General features: G+C 41.7%; 1 protein-coding gene across 9 annotated transcripts in view; it reads right to left on the reverse strand.

Annotated features, from left to right (window-relative positions):
* Positions 1 to 15,840, reverse strand: part of LOC148029664 (non-structural maintenance of chromosomes element 4 homolog A-like) — a 132,899-nt gene extending 117,059 nt beyond the window's left edge. For all 9 annotated transcript variants that reach the window (XM_087685931.1, XM_087685927.1, XM_087685932.1 and 6 more), the window contains exons 1-5: positions 15,110 to 15,840; positions 14,946 to 15,026; positions 13,928 to 14,177; positions 13,722 to 13,812; positions 13,404 to 13,614 (exon numbers count right to left, since the gene is read on the reverse strand). In XM_087685931.1, the coding sequence (XP_087542057.1) occupies positions 13,404 to 13,614; positions 13,722 to 13,812; positions 13,928 to 14,177; positions 14,946 to 15,026; positions 15,110 to 15,338 (862 nt within the window). In that variant the 5' untranslated portion in view covers positions 15,339 to 15,840. The remainder of the gene's footprint in view (positions 1 to 13,403; positions 13,615 to 13,721; positions 13,813 to 13,927; positions 14,178 to 14,945; positions 15,027 to 15,109) is intronic.
* Between the last annotated feature and the right edge of the window lie 2,474 nt (positions 15,841 to 18,314).

Genomic DNA, 18,314 nt, shown 5'->3' on the forward strand with positions numbered 1-18,314 from the left:
GCAGTCTCTTGGATCTCCAGGCTACAAAAGTGTGTTGCATTGTCTACTACAAAGGCAGTGTATGTGACTGCCACTAAGGCATGCAAGGAGCCTTTATGGCTTTCAAGTCCGGTGGGAGAGCTTGGTATTACAGAGTTACCTATTCTCCATTGTGACAGTCAGAGTGTTACCATGCTAGCACAGAAACCCGTCTTTCATGCGAAGACGAAGCACATACAGGTGAAGTACCACTTCATTAGAGATGTACTTGACAGCAAGAGCATTGAGCTTGTCAAAGTGCATACACATGATAATCTTGCAGACCTTCCCACGAAAGGTCTTCCAACAGAGCAGTTTGCTCATTATCGACGGATGATGGGAGTTTGATAGATATATGTATTTCAGCTTTGTACATACCTAGACTTAGTTGATTCTTTTCTTCTCTTAAGGCACATTGCCTTTAGGTGGGAATTGTTGGAAATAAAGGCCCTCATGCCTTTTAATGTGCTCGAGTGTGAACACACCCTTAGCACTTATACTTACACATATATATCTATCTAAAAACCTAAAGTGGTACACTCGTCATTGTACCCACAAAACGTGTACACTCTCTACTTTGCTCTCTCTCACTCTCTGTCTTGCTGCAAGTAACGAATACTGACTGCCTCAATCTTCGTGCCTCCCGAACACTACAATCAGAGACTTTCTATCACTTCAAGGATTGGCTTCTCTTCAAGGAGAACCAATCTGGCCGGCAATTGAAGGCCTTGCATTCAGACTAGGGATGTGAATTTACGTCTCATGAGTTTGCTCGTTTTTGTGCAGATAGGGGCATTCACCAGGAGTTTGCCAACACCAACACTCCTCAAGAGAATGGCATTTTGGAGTGGAAGAACAAAAGTGTGATCAAGATGGTGCGCACCATGATGGAGCAGCGACAAACACCTCGGTTTCTGTGGGCCGATGCCGTGGCTACTACAGTTCACATCCTCAATCGATCTCCCACTTCGGCTGTTGACAGGATGACACCTTTTGAGGATTATTTTGGGACTAAGCCAGATGTCTCTTATTTCCGGATCTTTGGGTATGACACTCATGTGCACAACTAGAAGACACAGCGTGACAAGTTCGAGGCAGCTTCCCGACGACAAGTTTTTGTTGGCTACAGCTCCCAGTCCCAAGGTTATCGTTAGTTTGATCCCATCAAGCGGGATATCTACACGAGCCAAGATGTGCGGTTCATGGAAGTTCCGGCCATAGAGGAGGGTGAGAGGCATCCTGTACTTGGAGATCCAGGGGAGAGTTGGGCTCCCGAGACAGTTCCTTTGGAGCCAAAGCCTCTTGATGGAGATTCTTCTTCTGATTCAAAGTCTTCCCTTCCACCGGCCACCCCAGTGGAGCTTCCGCTAGTGGATGTTCCCGAGTCTTCAACAGATGGAGAGTGACGAGGAGAGGTCCGGCCTCCCCCTCGTTGGACCCGTGACACACTCCAAGATTCAGGGATCGAGGGAATCCTTGAGTGGGAACCGCAGGATGGACCGCGGAGGTCACGGAGGAACCAGACACATTCTACAGAGCTTGTTTGCTCTAACTATTGTTTGATGACCCGTGTTATGCAGGATCGAGAGCCCACTTCAGTGAAGGAGGCTTTGCAGTTTGACCATTGGCAAAAGGCTATGGGAGCCAAGTTGGAGGCTATTGAGAGAAATGGCACCTGGTCCCTTGTGCCTCGTCCCTCTCACAAGAAGATGTTTGGCGTCAAGTGGGTCTTCAAGACCAAGTTCCTTAACGATGGTTCTTTGGACAAGCACAAGGCTCGCCTTATTGCTAAAGGTTTTGCTCAATGCCTAGGCATTGACTTCCATGATACTTTTGCCCCCACTGCTCGTATGGCGACTATTCGAGCTGTTCTTGCCTTGGTTGGCCATAGGAGATGGCCTGTCTATTAGTTGGATGTGAAGTCGGCCTTTTTCAATGGTGACTTGCAAGAGGAGATCTATGTTGCACAACCTCTTGGCTTTGGATCCTCGGATGGGCCGTTTACAGGTTGAAGAAAGCCTTGTATGGCCTCAAGCAGGCTCCCGTGCATGGAACGAGAAGATTAACTTGTTTCTTCATTCGAAGTTGGGATATCAGCGCTCCAAGGTCGATCCGCAGCTTTATGTACACACTTCCGAGGCTGGTCATATGTTGTTTGTGTTGTATGTTGATGATTTGATTCCGACAAGGGATCATGCATAGCAGGTCCAAGAGACCAAGACAGCTTTACACCAGACGTTCAAGATGACGGATTTAGGGCTTCTTAGTTTCTTCTTGGGTCACGAGATTTATCACTCTTAGAGGGGGATTTCCATCTCTCAGCACAACGATACATTCACGAGCTCTTGGTGACTTTTGAGATGGAGACTTGACGGATCATTTCTACTCCTATGGATCCGAACTAGAAGGCCACTTCACACTCAAATTCTCCCATGACGGATGCTTCCCACTACCGTCAGTTGATTGGATCCTTGATTTGGCTACTCAACACTCGTGTTGATCTTTGTTTTGCTGTGGGTCTTTTAGCGGGGTTCACGAGTGAACCCAAGCAGGTGCATTGGCAGGCTGCTCTAAGGATTCTTCGGTATTTGAGGGGACCTTTGCCTTAGGGATCTCATATCCTGTAAGTGCAGATGCTTCCAATCTTGTTCTTGTAGGTTGGAGCGATTTGGATTGGGCTAGCGATGTGGACCACCAGCGGTCTACTACAGGCTCCTGTTTTACCTTGGGTACAGGTGTTCTCTCTTGGAGTAGCAAGAAGCAGCCCACAGTAACCCTTTCTTCTACTGAGGTGGAATATCGGGCCGTGTCTTCCACCACATGTGAGGTTGTGTTACTTCGGCAATTGTTGGAGGAGCTTGGTTGCCCCTAGACTCGTCCTACTCTTCTGCGATGCAACAATGAGAGTTGCATTGCCTTGGTACGGAATCCTGTATTCCATGCTCGGAAGAAGCACATTGAGATCCAATATCACTTCATTCGGGAGAAGCTTCTGGATGGAACCATTGATGTGGAGCATTGCAAGACAGAGGATAATCTTGCCGATTTGTTCACGAAGGTGCTTTCCTAGGCTCTTCTTCGGAGACATGCTAGATCCCTCAGTCTTTTGACCTGTCCAAGCTTTGAGAGGGGGTGTTAGAGAGTCATTTCCTAGACAGCACAGTGCCACATCAGCAATGCGGACAACATAGGAGCCACATCAGCAGAGCAGGTGCACAGCAAGAGCCACGTCAGCTGCCGCAGATGCCACGTGGCAGCAGACTGATCAATCGGACAGCAGTTTGATCAATTGGACAGTTTTTGCATTATTTTATGCAGTCGGCTGCATTTACTGCAGCAGACCTGTTGCTGGGCACTATTTTTTCTTGGCTATTTATAGTCAGTTTGTGGCACGCTCTCACATATTCTAATCTGACATCTGACAGAGATGGCCTGCTGAGACTGACAGTGCGCAGGCTGACGGAGATCGAGGTTCTCAAGGCGGATCCACACATGCAGATATTTTCTCTGCACCCGTGTATATTTCTGCACTCCTATACAGCATACTACACTGCAGATATTCTGTGTTTCACTGTCTCCTCTCTCTCTCTTCTCTCTGTGTTCACTCTCTCTCAGTCTTTGTTCTATGCTTCCGCATCACTGCACTCTAACAACTCAATGGCTGCACACACCTACCTAGATTCACGTTCGCATTTCTTGAGTGCTTCCTCTCGCACTCTCTTCAAACTCGTATCAAGGACTGGAATAGGCAGTCATTGTCTATCTGACCAGCAGGCAGTCATGAACAGTTGTGATCAATTGCGGCAGGCTTTGTGCAGGCGTCAGCTGTCAGGTGAGACAAGCAGCAGCTATGACAACATTTGCAGCAAACACGACCAGGCTGTCAACTTAAAGTGCAACCAACAGGACTGGTGACAGCTGGCGGAACTGGCAGGCAGGTCCATCAGATGACGACACGCAGGTTCGGCGGGTAAAAAGACCTGATCAACGTCATGACGGGCTCGACTTTCTTACGTTTTTTAATATTCTGCAATTTTTCTTCTCTTTCCCTTACAGGGTGTTCACGAGCACAGGCACAACGTGTCAACTTGGCCTAAAAATTAGGGGCTTTTCCCGAACCTGGGAACCATGATGCTGAACAGGACAATCTGACCTAAAAATTGCAGACATTGTGCCCATTTGTCCCGAAAATTTTGGGGTTTTCCATGTACAAGTGAAAATTTGCTCAATTGAGCCGATTTCATTATAATTTGTGCACATTTAGACCCCGAAATTTGCCCAACATTTACCCATATTTGACACTCGGGATGATGTATTGATGCAATTGGGGCAGATTTACTGTAAAAATTTTGGGGCTTTCACATTGGTGATGCATTTTGAGCCAATTTGAGCTTTGACAATGAAATTACAGCAGATTCACTATTGAGTGGGAGAAATTTGGACTTGGGATGTTTCAAATGTTATAAAAGGACAGCTTCTCCTCATACATGTATTGCCGAATGCTCATTATGCACTAAAACAATGGTATATACAGCACTTCGGTTATTGCATTTGGGCATTATGGTGATGTATTACTAAAGTGGGAGCCGTCATTAATGCAAATGTATCACACTTGATTCATGTACATGCTGTAATCAGTACTTGAGACTGAAATTGCAGCAAAACATCTACTTCTTGGACACCTTTGGAAGTACAAGTGTGTGTACATGCTGTTATATTCAACAATCTTGCTGTTGGCTGAAAGTATTCAGCATTTTATTGTAGTCTTTTGTTGCTGAAGATAGACTGGCAGTACATCTACATTTGACACAAGAATCTCTTTGAGATTCATAAATTTGATGGCAATGGCTTTGATCTTTGGAAAGATCGTACGCAGGGTATACTTTTTCTAAAGGATTGTGATGGTGCTTTGGCAAAACATAAGCCTATTGCTTTGTCACATGAGGATTGGGGTAAAATTAATAAAAAGGCCATTATTTACATTAAAATGACTGTCACAAATGATATCTTGGTTAATATCAAGGGATTTACTATTGCTTATGCAATTTGGGAGAAACTCAAGGCTACGTATAAGAATACAACTCCTGTCGATGAGGTACATCTCATGCGAAAGTTAGTCAACTTGAAGCTTGATGAGTCTAAGCCTACCTCACAACATTTAAATACTTTCACTGGTATTTTGAGTCAATTACAGGATGTAGGCTTGCTAGCTTTTGATCCTAAATTGAGGGCTATCTTCTTGCTCATGACTTTGCCCAATTTATGGGAAGCATTGGTTGTGTCATTGACCAACAACCCCACCTTGACATTTGATGATGTACATGGTTCTATTCTCAATGAAGAGATTACACACAAGGCAAGTGGGAAAAACAGTGGATCAGCCTACAATGTAAGAGGAAGAATTGAAAAAAGGTCAAGTGCTGTAAACAAGAACAAAAATCACAGCAAAAGCAAGAAAAAACAGTAAGATGTCACTTCTTATCAATGTAGATGCAAACAGCATAAAAAACCCAATTGCAAGTACTATAAAAAGAAGCAAGAACGCAAGAAGCAAGCCAATGCAAAGAGCAAAAAGAATGAAAAGGATGGCAACTCTACCCCTAAAGAAAAAGAAAAGGCAAATGTGGTCTAATGTTGTTATTGAAGAGACAAAAGAAGATAAAGATGTTGATTTACTAGTTGCATCTTCAGATCCACATACTATGGCACTGAAAGACATGTATATCACTAAAAGGGATGTGATAGATGCCTTGTTGTCAGCTCATGATGGTTTGTCACAATTGTGGATTGTTAACACTGGTGCTTCATTTCATGTAACTCCATCTTTGGAGTCTTTTTCTTCTTATGCAAAAGGTAACCTTGGGAAAGTCTATCTAGGCAACAACCATGCATGTGATATTAAAGGAATGGGCACCATACACCTGGCTCTTGAAAATAGTCAGGAATTGATTATTCATGATGTGAGGGATGTACCTGACATTAAGAAGAGCTTGCTTTTTGTTGGGCAGCTAGACAACCTACCTTTGGTGGTGAAATGTGGAAGATATAGAAAGAGTCTATGCTAGTCACTAGAGGTGAAAAAAGAGGAAGCCTATATTATCTCTACAGCAAGGCACTTTCTGGAAAGTTTGTTGCAGTTACTAAAGTGCAATCACACGTGCAGTTATGACACAAGCATCTTGAACACATGAGCCAAAAGGATTTACAAGCACTTTATTCACTTAGAAGAGTTGATGTGAAAAACTCAAAGCTTGACTTTTGTAATGACTGAGTTTTGGGAAAACATATAAAGAGTTCATACTCTTATGGACCCTCTAGGAAGACATGTATCTTGGTCCTTGGATTTAGCCCATTTTGATATATGCACCATGCTAATAAAAACTCGTAGTGGTTTGTGTCCTTTATTGATGACCATTCTAGAACGCTATGGGTTTATTTGCTTAAGCAAAAAAGTAAGGCAATGAACTCCTTTAAAAAGTTTTATGCATTTGTTAGTACTCAAAAGGGTTTTAAAATAAAATGCATAAGAATAGACAACAGGGGAGAGTATGTATCTAAAGAATTCAATAAGTTTTGTGATGTCAATGGGATTAAACCGAAGTTTACAGCTCCTTATAATCCGTTATCTAATGCAGCGGTGCATATTTGCAATCAATCTCCACATCATGTATTTGAAAGTGGCATCCCTAAAGAGGTTTGGTCTGGCAAACCTGCTTCATATGACCACTTAAGGGTCTTTGGCTGCAAATGCTATGTACATGTACCTGTTGATAGCAAAACCAAACTTGACATGAAATCCCATAGAGGCATCTTCATGGGTTATGGAGACGAATGTGAAATTGACTATAGTGTTTGGGTTCCAAGCATAAAAAATGTGCTAGGCAGCCGGGATGTGGTATTTAATGAGTCAAAGCTGCTGAAAAATATCACATCTAATGACTTAGACAAAAAGAAAGTGAAATTTCAGCATGATCAGCCACTTGAACAGCCATCAGTCACTGAAAATTCAGCTCCATTTGATGTTGCTTATGATAATCAGCATATCATCATTGAGCCGGAAGAAAATGGACAACAAAGGGATGCTGAAAATTAGTTTGGGCAACAAAATCAGCATGCTGAAAATGAATTACAGCAACCTGAACATGCAATTCAACAGCCAAATAATGAGGTCATCGGCATTCCTTTGGATATGGATCCATTGCCTAATAAAACACATCATTGGGTAAGAAGGTCTACACATGTTAGAAGACCTATACAAAGGTTTGATCCCTCTTTGGACTGCATTTTGCTCACATACAAAGGTGAGTCTCTTACATATAAAGAAGCATTATCATGTGAGTTAAAGAAAAAGTGGGAGCTAGCTATGCAGAAAGAAATGAAGTCATTGTATCCGAATGATACTTGGGATTTGGTTCCATTGCCCAAAGATAGGAAAGTTATTCCTAACAAATGGGTCTATAAAATCAAGTGTGTGAATGGCAAACCTAAATACAAAGCTAGGCTTGTGGCTAAGGGCTATACACAAAAAGAGGGGATTGACTTCCAGAAAGTCTTTTCACCTGCTGTCAAAATGACCACTCTTCAAGCATTGTTTGCTATTGTAGCATCTATGGATCTTGAACTTGATCAAATGGATGTTAGAACTGCATTCTTACATGGTAACTTGAAAGAAGAGCCCATGAAGCAGCTTGAAAGCTTTGTTATGCCAGGAAAGGAGCACTTGATGTGTCGGCTTAAGAGAAGCTTGCATGGTTTGATACAAGCTCCTAGGCAGTGGTATAAAAAGTTTGATGCCTTCATGCTCTCACATGGGTTTAAAAGAAGCAATGCATATCACTGCTTATATATAAAGAAGGCTGATGATGGAAGCCTTATAATACTTGTACTTTATGTGGATGATATGCTTATTGCTAGTAAGCACAAAAGTCAGGTTAATGCATTGAAAAGGCAGCTGAATTCAGCCTTTTCCATGAAAGACTTGGATGCAGCTGAACACATTTTGGGCATGCATGTGACAAGAAATAGAGAGCAGCAGCTCTTGTTTCTCTCACAAGAAAAATACATCACCAAAGTACTTGATCATTTTTCTATGGCAGATGCTAAGCCACTTGGTGTTCCTTTACCATCATACCTTAAGCTTAGCAAAGTCAATTGCCCAAAAGATGATAAGGCAACCAACTCTATGAAGGGTCTTCCTTATGCTTCAACTTGTGGTTCACTCATGTATGCTATGGTTGCTACTAGACCTGACATTGCTCATGCGGTGGGAGTTGTGAGCAAGTTTATGTCAAATCCTGGCAAAGCACATTGGGAAGCAGTGAAATGCATCTTACGGTACCTTAAGGACACACAAAGAAAATGTATTTGCTATGGAAAGGATGAGTTAGATTTGCAAGGGTATTGTGATGCAGACATGGCAGGTGACTTGGATACTCGCAAGTCTACTAGCGGGTACATATTTACCTTAATTGATGGGCAGTTTCTTCGTGCTCTAGATTGCAAAAGATAGTAGTACTTTCTACCACTAAGGCTGAATATGTTTCAGCCACTAAAGCTTCGAAAGAAGCTATTTGGCTTGGTCGTTTGGTCAAGGATTTTGGGCTGCCCACCAAAACACCTGCACTTGGATGTGATCGCCAGAGTGTTGTATACCTAGCTAAGAATGCCATGTTTCATACACGTATCATGCATATTGATGTGCGGTATCACTTTATCAGACAAGTTCTAGATGATAGTCTAGTCACACTAACTAAGATCAAATCAAAAGATAACCCTGCAGATGTTCTCATTAAAAGTCTTGCAAAGGCTCAACATGAGCATTGCATTCGACTAGTGGAAGTTGGTTAAAGGTTCGCTTAGGACCTTTAAGTAGGAGGTTGTTGGGTGTAAAGGCTTTTACATTACTCTCGTGTATATATTACTTTACACATGTGAACACACCCTTGCAGGTGTGAGTGTATCGTATCCTTAGTATAAATACATTCTTTTATTCTTTGTGTGTACCACATTGGTACACACCTATCTCTTGACTCTTCACTCTCACTCACTGCTCACTCAACGGCTGCATACACCTAGATTCACGTGCGCATTTCCTAAGTGCTTCCTCTCGCACTCTCTTCACTAGCATCCAGAGTCTTATCAAAATTCTTAGCGTACTTGTAGACATCCTAAGCACTGCAAAGCACCTCATTCTAGTAGTTCGACAACAACCAAAAGAGATGATATATATAGAGTAATGCATGTGGGTCCTCCAAGGCCTTCACTATATAGAGATGGTCCTTAAATTCTTGTGAATATAGGTCCAAGGTCTTCCCCATATCCAACTCAAACAACTTGTGAAAAATTTCAATCCGATCATCTTGTCACAAATCACTTCCGAAAAGTTGATTAAAAACCCACATATCTCTAGCTTGGGCCTTAGCCCCACCCACCAAGCATACACTTCCCCCTGCAACATCATCTATAGCTGAGCATCATCAAATTGATACATATGAAAATAGACCGTCCCAACCACGAGTAAGTATTCGTCTCATCACATTCCTTCTTCTTACTTTAAAGGGATCAAGATAGAATTGAAGAGGCAATGTCCTCATGGCTACAAGCACAAATAGACACTGGGGAATGCACAACTCAGCCAACCAACATTGCATGTCTTTCACTCAAGCTTGCAGAACTACCACATGAGGGAGGAATCTACATTAGACATCACAGAAGAAGACTCTTCGGGATGACACCCGTGCATGTGTTCGGATTTGAGAGAAGCCAATTAGGCATCCTCATGTGTTGAGGTTCGCTAACAACCAATGTGTTAAAGCGAGGCTGATCGTGAGAAGCCATGGCAGTAAGAGAAGATATTGGTGTGTTAAAGAAGGAAGAGAGAGATTATTCCACTTCAAGAACAAAAGTTTAAGAGAAATAATGTGATAGATTGTTGATCAGTGAAATGGTACAGTGGTGCAAAGGACGGGGACCACGTTGGGTTGGTTTATTAGGTAGATTGCTATGACCAAGCAGCAAGCTGTTCAAAATGATAACCTTAATGTTATAAGGTCACTTTCTCAAGAGATTTCACCAAAATGAGTTTTGTTTCACATGATGGTTTAAAGAGTAGTCTACCCCACTACATCATGAAAAAGAAGGCATCCATTGCTGCCACAATACCCTAGCTTGAAAGGCATCTCTTGCCATCTCACCCCACCTACATGATCAAGAAGTCCCAATCGAGGCACCTACAAGTCGAGACAGCCCAGCGTGAACCACGACGCACCTCTCACCACTTGTAATCCCATCTGTCCCTACCGTCCAAACCAGCCATCTTTATGAACTTCTTTATGGCCACCATCCACTACCTTGCCTATTTGTCTACACTATGCAGTCCGACACTCTCTCTCTCTCTCTCTCTCTCTCTCTCTCTCTCTCTCTCTCTCTCTCTCTCCATGCATGCATTTTTTTCTACACAAGCAAAGTATGAATGATCTCGCTTCTCTCTCCACATAGGCAACGTCCCACCACATAGGTAGACCACCTATTTCTCTCTCCTCATCACCATCGTATTCTCTCTCCTCTTGACACCACACAATGAGGTCATGTAACACTAATGTTAAAGGCCATTAACATTAGCAAGAAGGTTAGTAATAATATTAAAATCAAACATAGCATTTAGCATCAATGCTAATGTAACCATAACATTGATGCCATTCTACGCACGCGGTTTCAACTACCAACAATGGTTTGCCATGGCCTCGAAGTGGCAACTCCCACGTCCCAATTGTCAATACCACCAAAAACACTTGCGCATTAGCATCACCCCAACACAGATCCCAAACACAAGTACCGAACAAGAAACTTACATTGCCATACCCACCATCTGCAACACATCCCCCACGTGCATGTCACTCTTGCTACTCATGTCCCATACCACCCTAAACGAGAGAAAAATGTACTTGTCAAGAGTGAACCATCATGGTTTTGCAAGCAAATGGTGGTTTTGTGCACATGTTCATATGATGATCCTCCTCATGCACATGGCTTATTAGTGGCTGACACAACAATACATAGTATTTGGATAGTGTTGTCTCCAAGCACATAATATTATGTGTCTGGCATAATGAAGAACTTGCTTTTAGTTTCAGCCATTGCATGTGCTAGTTTTGTGGTTAAATTCCACATGGATTGTAACAAATCTTTTATATATCAATTGTTACCAAGATATATTGGCTCAAATAATTTCAAATTAATCTGATGCTCATGTACTTTGAAAGGCGATTTGTATTATTTAAGTGTTTCAAATTATGATTAAATATTCATCATTCTATTTAAGGGTGGCCAATGGCCAGAATACCCTATAATAATACTTGGGTCATCATTGACGAGATGCCCAGATACCAATGAAATATACACCTAGGATTCAACCTACACACAACACACAACACAAGCTATATCCACGAACATATTGGGAACAGACATCTAACTTACCTCCCAACCATACAACCACATGGGCTCACACCCGAGCCTAGGAGCTAGCAACACATCACGACCACATCCCAAGAGCAAGTGTCCCGTACCACTAGTCCACACCATCCCAGTGTATGGACGTGTCAACCTACAAACCAAGAGCCCAAGAGTGGTGATCACATAACAATAGGGCTTGAGTCCAATAAATGAACTCGACTGCCCTAGCCCTGAAGTGCTCTTAGTGCATTCCCACTAAGTCACTTCATGACCACTAACCAATGCTACTAGGACCCATGCGAATGTCCAAGGATGTAATACTCAATATGTTGGGACTCATGGCATTGGTGCTCGTCTATCTAGTCATTAATGTCATGTTCAATATTGGTCATGATGGAAAAATAGTGAATGTACCCTTTTTGCATACACAAATTTAAGATAATGTGGCACCCAAAGGCAAGGAAAAAGACTCAAGGGAGTGAAGCTCGATACTTTCAATGGTGCACGACAAATTAAAAGCCTTGATGTTCATTCAACAGTTCAGTGGTGCATAGTCAAGGGGTAATTTTACAAAAGTCATCAAAGTTGTAAGGCTGCCACCCTTCATGAAGGCAATGCTTTGCCATAGTGAATTTCTCTCCTTATGCAAGGTATAGCACCATCCGCATGGGTGCAGTTTAAGCAAGTGTTTGCTTAAGCATGGGTAACAAGTACATTCAAAGTGAATGTAATGACTGCATGGCACAAGTTGGATGTTTCTCAACACAACAATTTAGACTTGTACGCCAAGAAGTTTTGGAAAGCATTGATGCCCATTACTTTGTACCATGTAGCACCTCTATCCAAGCCAATAGAGAAGTATTGTTTTGGACTAGCCAAAGATATACAAGTCTTTTGTATAAAGACAACAATGTCTAGCATCTCAATCGATAGAGAAAACATGTAGAGCTGACACGATCTACATGGAAAGTCATCTAGCTTCAAAAGTAATAAAGGAAAGGCAAAAAAGAAGGTAGCAAAGCCTAAGAAATGTGGGCATGCTAAGAAGAGGCAAAGACAACAAATTAGTACTTGGAAAAGTGGGGATGATAAAAATAAAGATCATCCAAAGGGTAAAAGGCCCAAAACCACTACTGGTTTGGTCCCCAATATACTCAATAAGCAACCAAATGATGATGCTACAAAGTTGTGTAGAGCATGGGATAAAGTTAAGGATCAATATGCATTGATTTTCTTTGATCCAAATACCCATGCTAGTTTCATCTCCATGGATAATACTGCTAAGCTTAGCATCGAAGAGGATAAGATGGAACCAATGGGAGCATGCCCGTTTTGATCTAAGAAAATAAAAGCTCATGAAGTTGCTATGGCATGTCGTGGTCATGTGAAACCGGTCACACCCATCATTGGGAGGCTTCGCACTCACATTCAAAGTTATGTGGATAGCATAGAGTTCTTCATTGCACCATTGGATGGTACTTGATATGCCATGTTGTCACGAGAATATGCATTTGATTGATACTCATGCAAAAGAAGTCAACCTCCAGCATAAAAGCAAGACCCACACTTTGGATGTAAAACAAAAGGGGAATTTGTTCCCATTGTATCTGCTTTGGCCATATCCAAAGTAATTAAAGATCACCTTTCAAAGTACTCGGTATTAGCCAAAAGTAGTAACAATAATGAATCTATGGGTAATGTGTCTAGGTTGGATAAAGAGTGCATAGCATTTTTAAATGAATATGAGGATTGTTTCTACAGTCTTTCCTAAGGCAGCTGCGACCTGAAAGGCCAAAGGATCATACCATACATTTAATCCCAGCAATAAGTGACTGAACCAAAGAAGACATTGTGAAAAAGGAATGGCAAATCACTTTTTCCTCACTCAACAGACAAGAAACCAAATGACTTGAGATACAGAATGTAAAATATACCCACAAAGTGTCGTCCATTTTCTATTGAAATTTTTGCTCGACCATCTTTCACCAGGAAGGACAAGGCAAAAATGTTTTCAACTGTTTGACTGAAAGAATGTCTGTTTAATACTAGCATCTCTAACAACACACATTTATATTCCCGTAAAATATTGAACATTGTCTCCATATTTTTGTCAGTCTCTGTTCTGTTGTCAGTAGAATCTTGTAGCTGCCAAAAATACAACCTGATTAGAAACATAGTTGAGATTGCAAACCAAACATGTGAAATTGACAGAGTTGAAAAGGCAGACCAAAGATGTAAAAGGTGTCTAATACCTCCTCAGGCCGGGCATCTTCAACAGGTCTGTCCCTTTGTCGTCTCTGTGGGACCTTTCTTTGTTTCGTTTGAATGTCCATGGGACCTAACCTAATAAACCAACATCAGCTGCCAAAGATCAAAAGTCTACTCATTTCTCCAAATAACAACTCTTATATTGTAGCTATGCCAGGTAAATCTGAAAGGACTGAAAACCACGATTTACATGGTGGCCATGCCAGGTGCATCTGCAAGGACAGGAGTTGCCGCCTGGCCAAGTCTTTCCCAATCAATCAGAGGTTCTACACTCTCATCAGCAGGCACAGCCCCCATACTGCAGTTCCTAATTAAGGCTGTCACAAGTTCTGATGCAGTCACTCGATTCCCACGTCTGAGATCCTTAATAGATGCTAAAAGCAAGGATGAGATGTCCCGTACAGCCTGTGCATCTTCAATTTGTTCACGAGGATGCCTTACTAGCACACAGAATATTAGACCATTTTGTGTAAGTTCCTTGATGAGCCGAGCAATGTGTTAGAATAAATGACACAATGCAACGGTAAATCTTGAATCCTGCTTTAAATGATCATGTTTGGTGCACAAATGGTGGTGAGTGTCCATGCAGTATGAAGCTTTTGAGAATTTAAGCTCACAATGAGAGAAGGCTTTTTTATGCAGATGGTACAACCTTGCATGATACAGTGCCAGATTTGTACACCGAGAAAAAGTTGAGACTACATCAGTCCATGAGGGTGAAGGCATCAGAACTTTTTAAGGTAGCCACTAATCATGCTGATTTTATCAGATGATAGGACAACACAGATTGCAATAGTCTAAGATGCAGCCTGCACCCTTTAACAAAGCAGTGCTTCTTGACAAACACAACCAATCTACATGTCTGCACATACACTGTCATCACACCACATTATACTGTTTAGTATTCTACCATCCCCTGCTATGAAAGCAAACCATACTTCCCAGGCTTCCTTGCACGGAAAAAAATTCCCAGGTACACAGACCGAGTGGACAATTGCCATTTTATAAACCTTCAAGTTCAAGACAGACACCACATTTCTGACAATCAATGTGTATAAGTAACAAACTATCTCAGAGCCTTGTCAGCTTTGTCTCAATCATCCTTCCTGTAGTCTAGTCAGAATTCAATGCAGGGCAAAAAATACAAAACAAAACCTACTACACCTACACATAAAAATAACATTGTACCCTGAACACCCGAGCTACACCTTTATCATGCAAGTGGTCCACATTGCTTAGCATGTGATCGAATGTATCAGAGTCTAGACGCGTAAGAATATCCTTGCCCTCTGCATCAAAGACAGAACAATAACCAATTACGGATGCATTCTCAAAAATAGAACATTCCTTCATCCTGAATCAATTTAAATACCTGCAATGTTCATCTTAACAACTTGATACTGAGCTCGCAGGGACCTGCGGTCTGCTTGGGATTGGCCATCAGCCTGTTCGAGCTGCGGTCTGCAGGATGGCCCATGGACACCTGGAGGAGGTGGTTTTTGCATAGGGCTGTTTGCTAAATACTCTGCATCATCTTCCAGCTTCGCAATCGTACCCCTTATCATACTTATACACAGGCAACCTTGAATGGATGCACGCATGGAGCAATTCCGAAGATATACGGCCAATGTGAGACAAACATCAAAATTTGTTTGATAATTCGTGGAGCGAGCTTCTGCGGCGATGTATCGAAACCCCTGTAATCCGAAAATCAAAGCTTCTGCTGCAATGTATCAAAACCCCCGCAATCCCGAATATCAAAGCCTCTGGCTTACGCTTTCTTATTTGCGTAAGCCAGCTGAATGGTTTATACATGCTGAGGCAACATAACCTAAAGAAGCATAGCAGAAGTGTGACAGAGAGAGGCTATGCAGGACTAGAATTGCGAGGGGACAGAGACTCCTGTGTTAAAAATTCTCTTCTTTGATGAGAAGTTTGCAAGGCGTGGTGATCGTTCGACTGATTGATTGAGAGATGCCGGGTCAAGAATTAGGGACTTTTCGTTGTCGGTTCGCCTGGAGAAAGACACGCCCCTCCTCCTGACCTTTGGGAAGAGGCGTTGGCGCGAATCTTCCTTTTCGGCCATTGCAGCACGCTGCGCATTTAGCATTTATATGACTCCACCACAATAACAATAATAATAACTAGACGCTCCGCGCCTAGACTCAGCCCAACGCTTTGCGCCGCGTGAGTGCGATTTTTGCGTGCGGGGGACGGATGCTGGATGCGTGGCATCCGCCCTGCGTTTTCTTTTTTTCTTGTGGGGGAGGTGGGGGGCTGCCACATGGCACCCGCCCCCACCTCTCGTTAACTAATAGTAAAGATAATAATAATATAAACCTAAACCTAATAAATAAAAGCGCAGGTCAGTTTTCGTAAGATTTTCCTCTCCCACGACTCTCAAAGAGTCATCGGTGGGCACTCTTGGCTTTCCTAAGGAGTCTTTCCCTGTGCAAGGTAAAGGGTCTGGTTTAGAGACACTTACTGATCCCACCATCGAAAACATTACACACTTGAGTTTTATCCTAACAATTGACTGAAGGGAAATAAATTTTGGGTGTGAATGAGGTGTGGCGTGATGTTATCCTTTTAATCAACATCAATAGAAGGGGGGGAAAAGGCTCACAGACTTGTTACAAGGATGTGCCAACCTTAGAACATCATGTTGGCAACTTCTCTTTGGTGCCTTTTGTCACGTGGGTAATGCTCTTTTGTTTGTTGTGTCCTAAATCCGATGCCCCTCTATCACAAGTGTCACAAAATAAGAGGCCTTTAATTGGCCCCCTTACCTTTACCCTAGTTTCAAACTTCCCCCAAACTCACCCTTACATGCAACTAAGTCTACCTACCTTAATCTGCAATTGCACATTATATTACATGCAAGCATGAGGTATGCAAGGTTCAAAATAGTATTTGACCTAAAGTACGAAGACAGATCTCTAAAACTCATGAGTTTGGCCCAAACTTTTGCAAAAGTTTATAAAAAGGAACATCTCCCCCTAGTTTTTTGAGTAAATGCTCCAAATGCCCCATGTGAAGGCTCTAAAGTGGGGAAATTTCTTGTTTTTTGCTTTCTTAAACACCCCACGTGAAAGCAAATGTCCTCTAAGGTGGTTGGTAAAAAGATTAGTCATGGTCCAAAGAAGGAAATAAAGAGTTAAGATTGTTGCGTGTGAATGAGAGCTATCATCCTATTGAACATTGGAGGAAGGAAGTTCAAAGTAATATGTATTATGGCAATTTGAGTAAAAGAAGGAGAAGAAGGAAAGAAAGAGTTAACATTGCCATGTGAACAAAAGCTATGATCCTTTTAAACACTAGAGAGAAGAAGTTTGAAGTAAATATGTATTATGACAGTTTGAGTAAAAGAAGGAGAAGAAGGAAACAAAGAGTTAACATTGCGAGCTATCATCCTATTGAACATTGGAGGGAGGAAGTTCAAAGTAATATGTATTATGGCAATTTGAGTAAAAGAAGGAGAAGAAGGAAACAAAGAGTCAACATTGCCATGTGAACAAAAGCTATGATCCTTTTAAACACTAGAGAGAAGAAGTTTGAAGTAAATATGTATTGTGACAGTTTGAGTAAAAGAAGGAGAAGAAGGAAACAAAGAGTTAACATTGCCAGGTGAACAAGAGCTATGATCCTTTTAAACATTAGAGGGAAGAAGTTCGAAGTAATATGTATTATGGCAAATTAAATCAAAAAGGAGACAAAGGAAGTAATATATGTATTATGACTCATGAGAGTTTAAATAAAGGAAGGAGAAATAGAGAAAAGCATTGAATGGAAAAGGAGGTGAACAATAAGACAAAACCAAACCATTAAAGACACCACGAAATAGCAAAGATTACAAGCATCCTCATAAATGGTTAAGAGTCAAGACTACGCAAGAGCAATGATTACTTCCATCTTGTTAAGTGGTTCATAATAAAAAGCTAACTAGAATGTTCATAAGGATAATTATGATAGAACCCAAAAGAAAGGGCACACAGTAAAAAATTCTGGAGGTCAATGTTAAGTCGATCGTACAATACAACATAGCTATTTTAAGTCTCAATTGTGATTATATTAATAACTTTGACCTATTTAAAGGTATGTGGTGCCTTTATCTTCTGACCCTTTTAGCAAGACCAAAATAGTAGTGCTAGCTAGCATTCATAAATCACCTTTATTAGAATGGTTATAAAAACTTCGACTTGAAAATTGTATGTATTGTGATGTTCCTATATGTAACTTACGGAAAAAATAATAATAAAGATAGTCCTTTCAAAACAATATCTTTATTTCCAAATAAAAGGAGCACAATTTATTCTATCTTAGAGCTAGGCTTTTCCTTGCCCTACATCAACTCAAGCACCATGCCCCTTAACTAGTATAAGAGCCTTCAAGAATTCATCAAGCTCATAGGCTCCTACTCTATCCTAACATGTGATGGGCATTACTATCAAAGCCCCATTGGTTCCCATCTACCTCGAGAGCAAAGTGCCTCCTTATGGAGATACATCTCGTCCTTCATTAATCCTACACACATAATGGACACCTTGGTTCCTAGTGAGGGAGTGGGGGAAGGTTAA

The sequence above is a fragment of the Lygodium microphyllum genome, chromosome 10, assembly GCF_053477565.2.
Source record: "Lygodium microphyllum isolate KBCC chromosome 10, Lygodium_microphyllum_v1.1.10, whole genome shotgun sequence".
Lineage (NCBI taxonomy): Eukaryota > Viridiplantae > Streptophyta > Polypodiopsida > Schizaeales > Lygodiaceae > Lygodium > Lygodium microphyllum.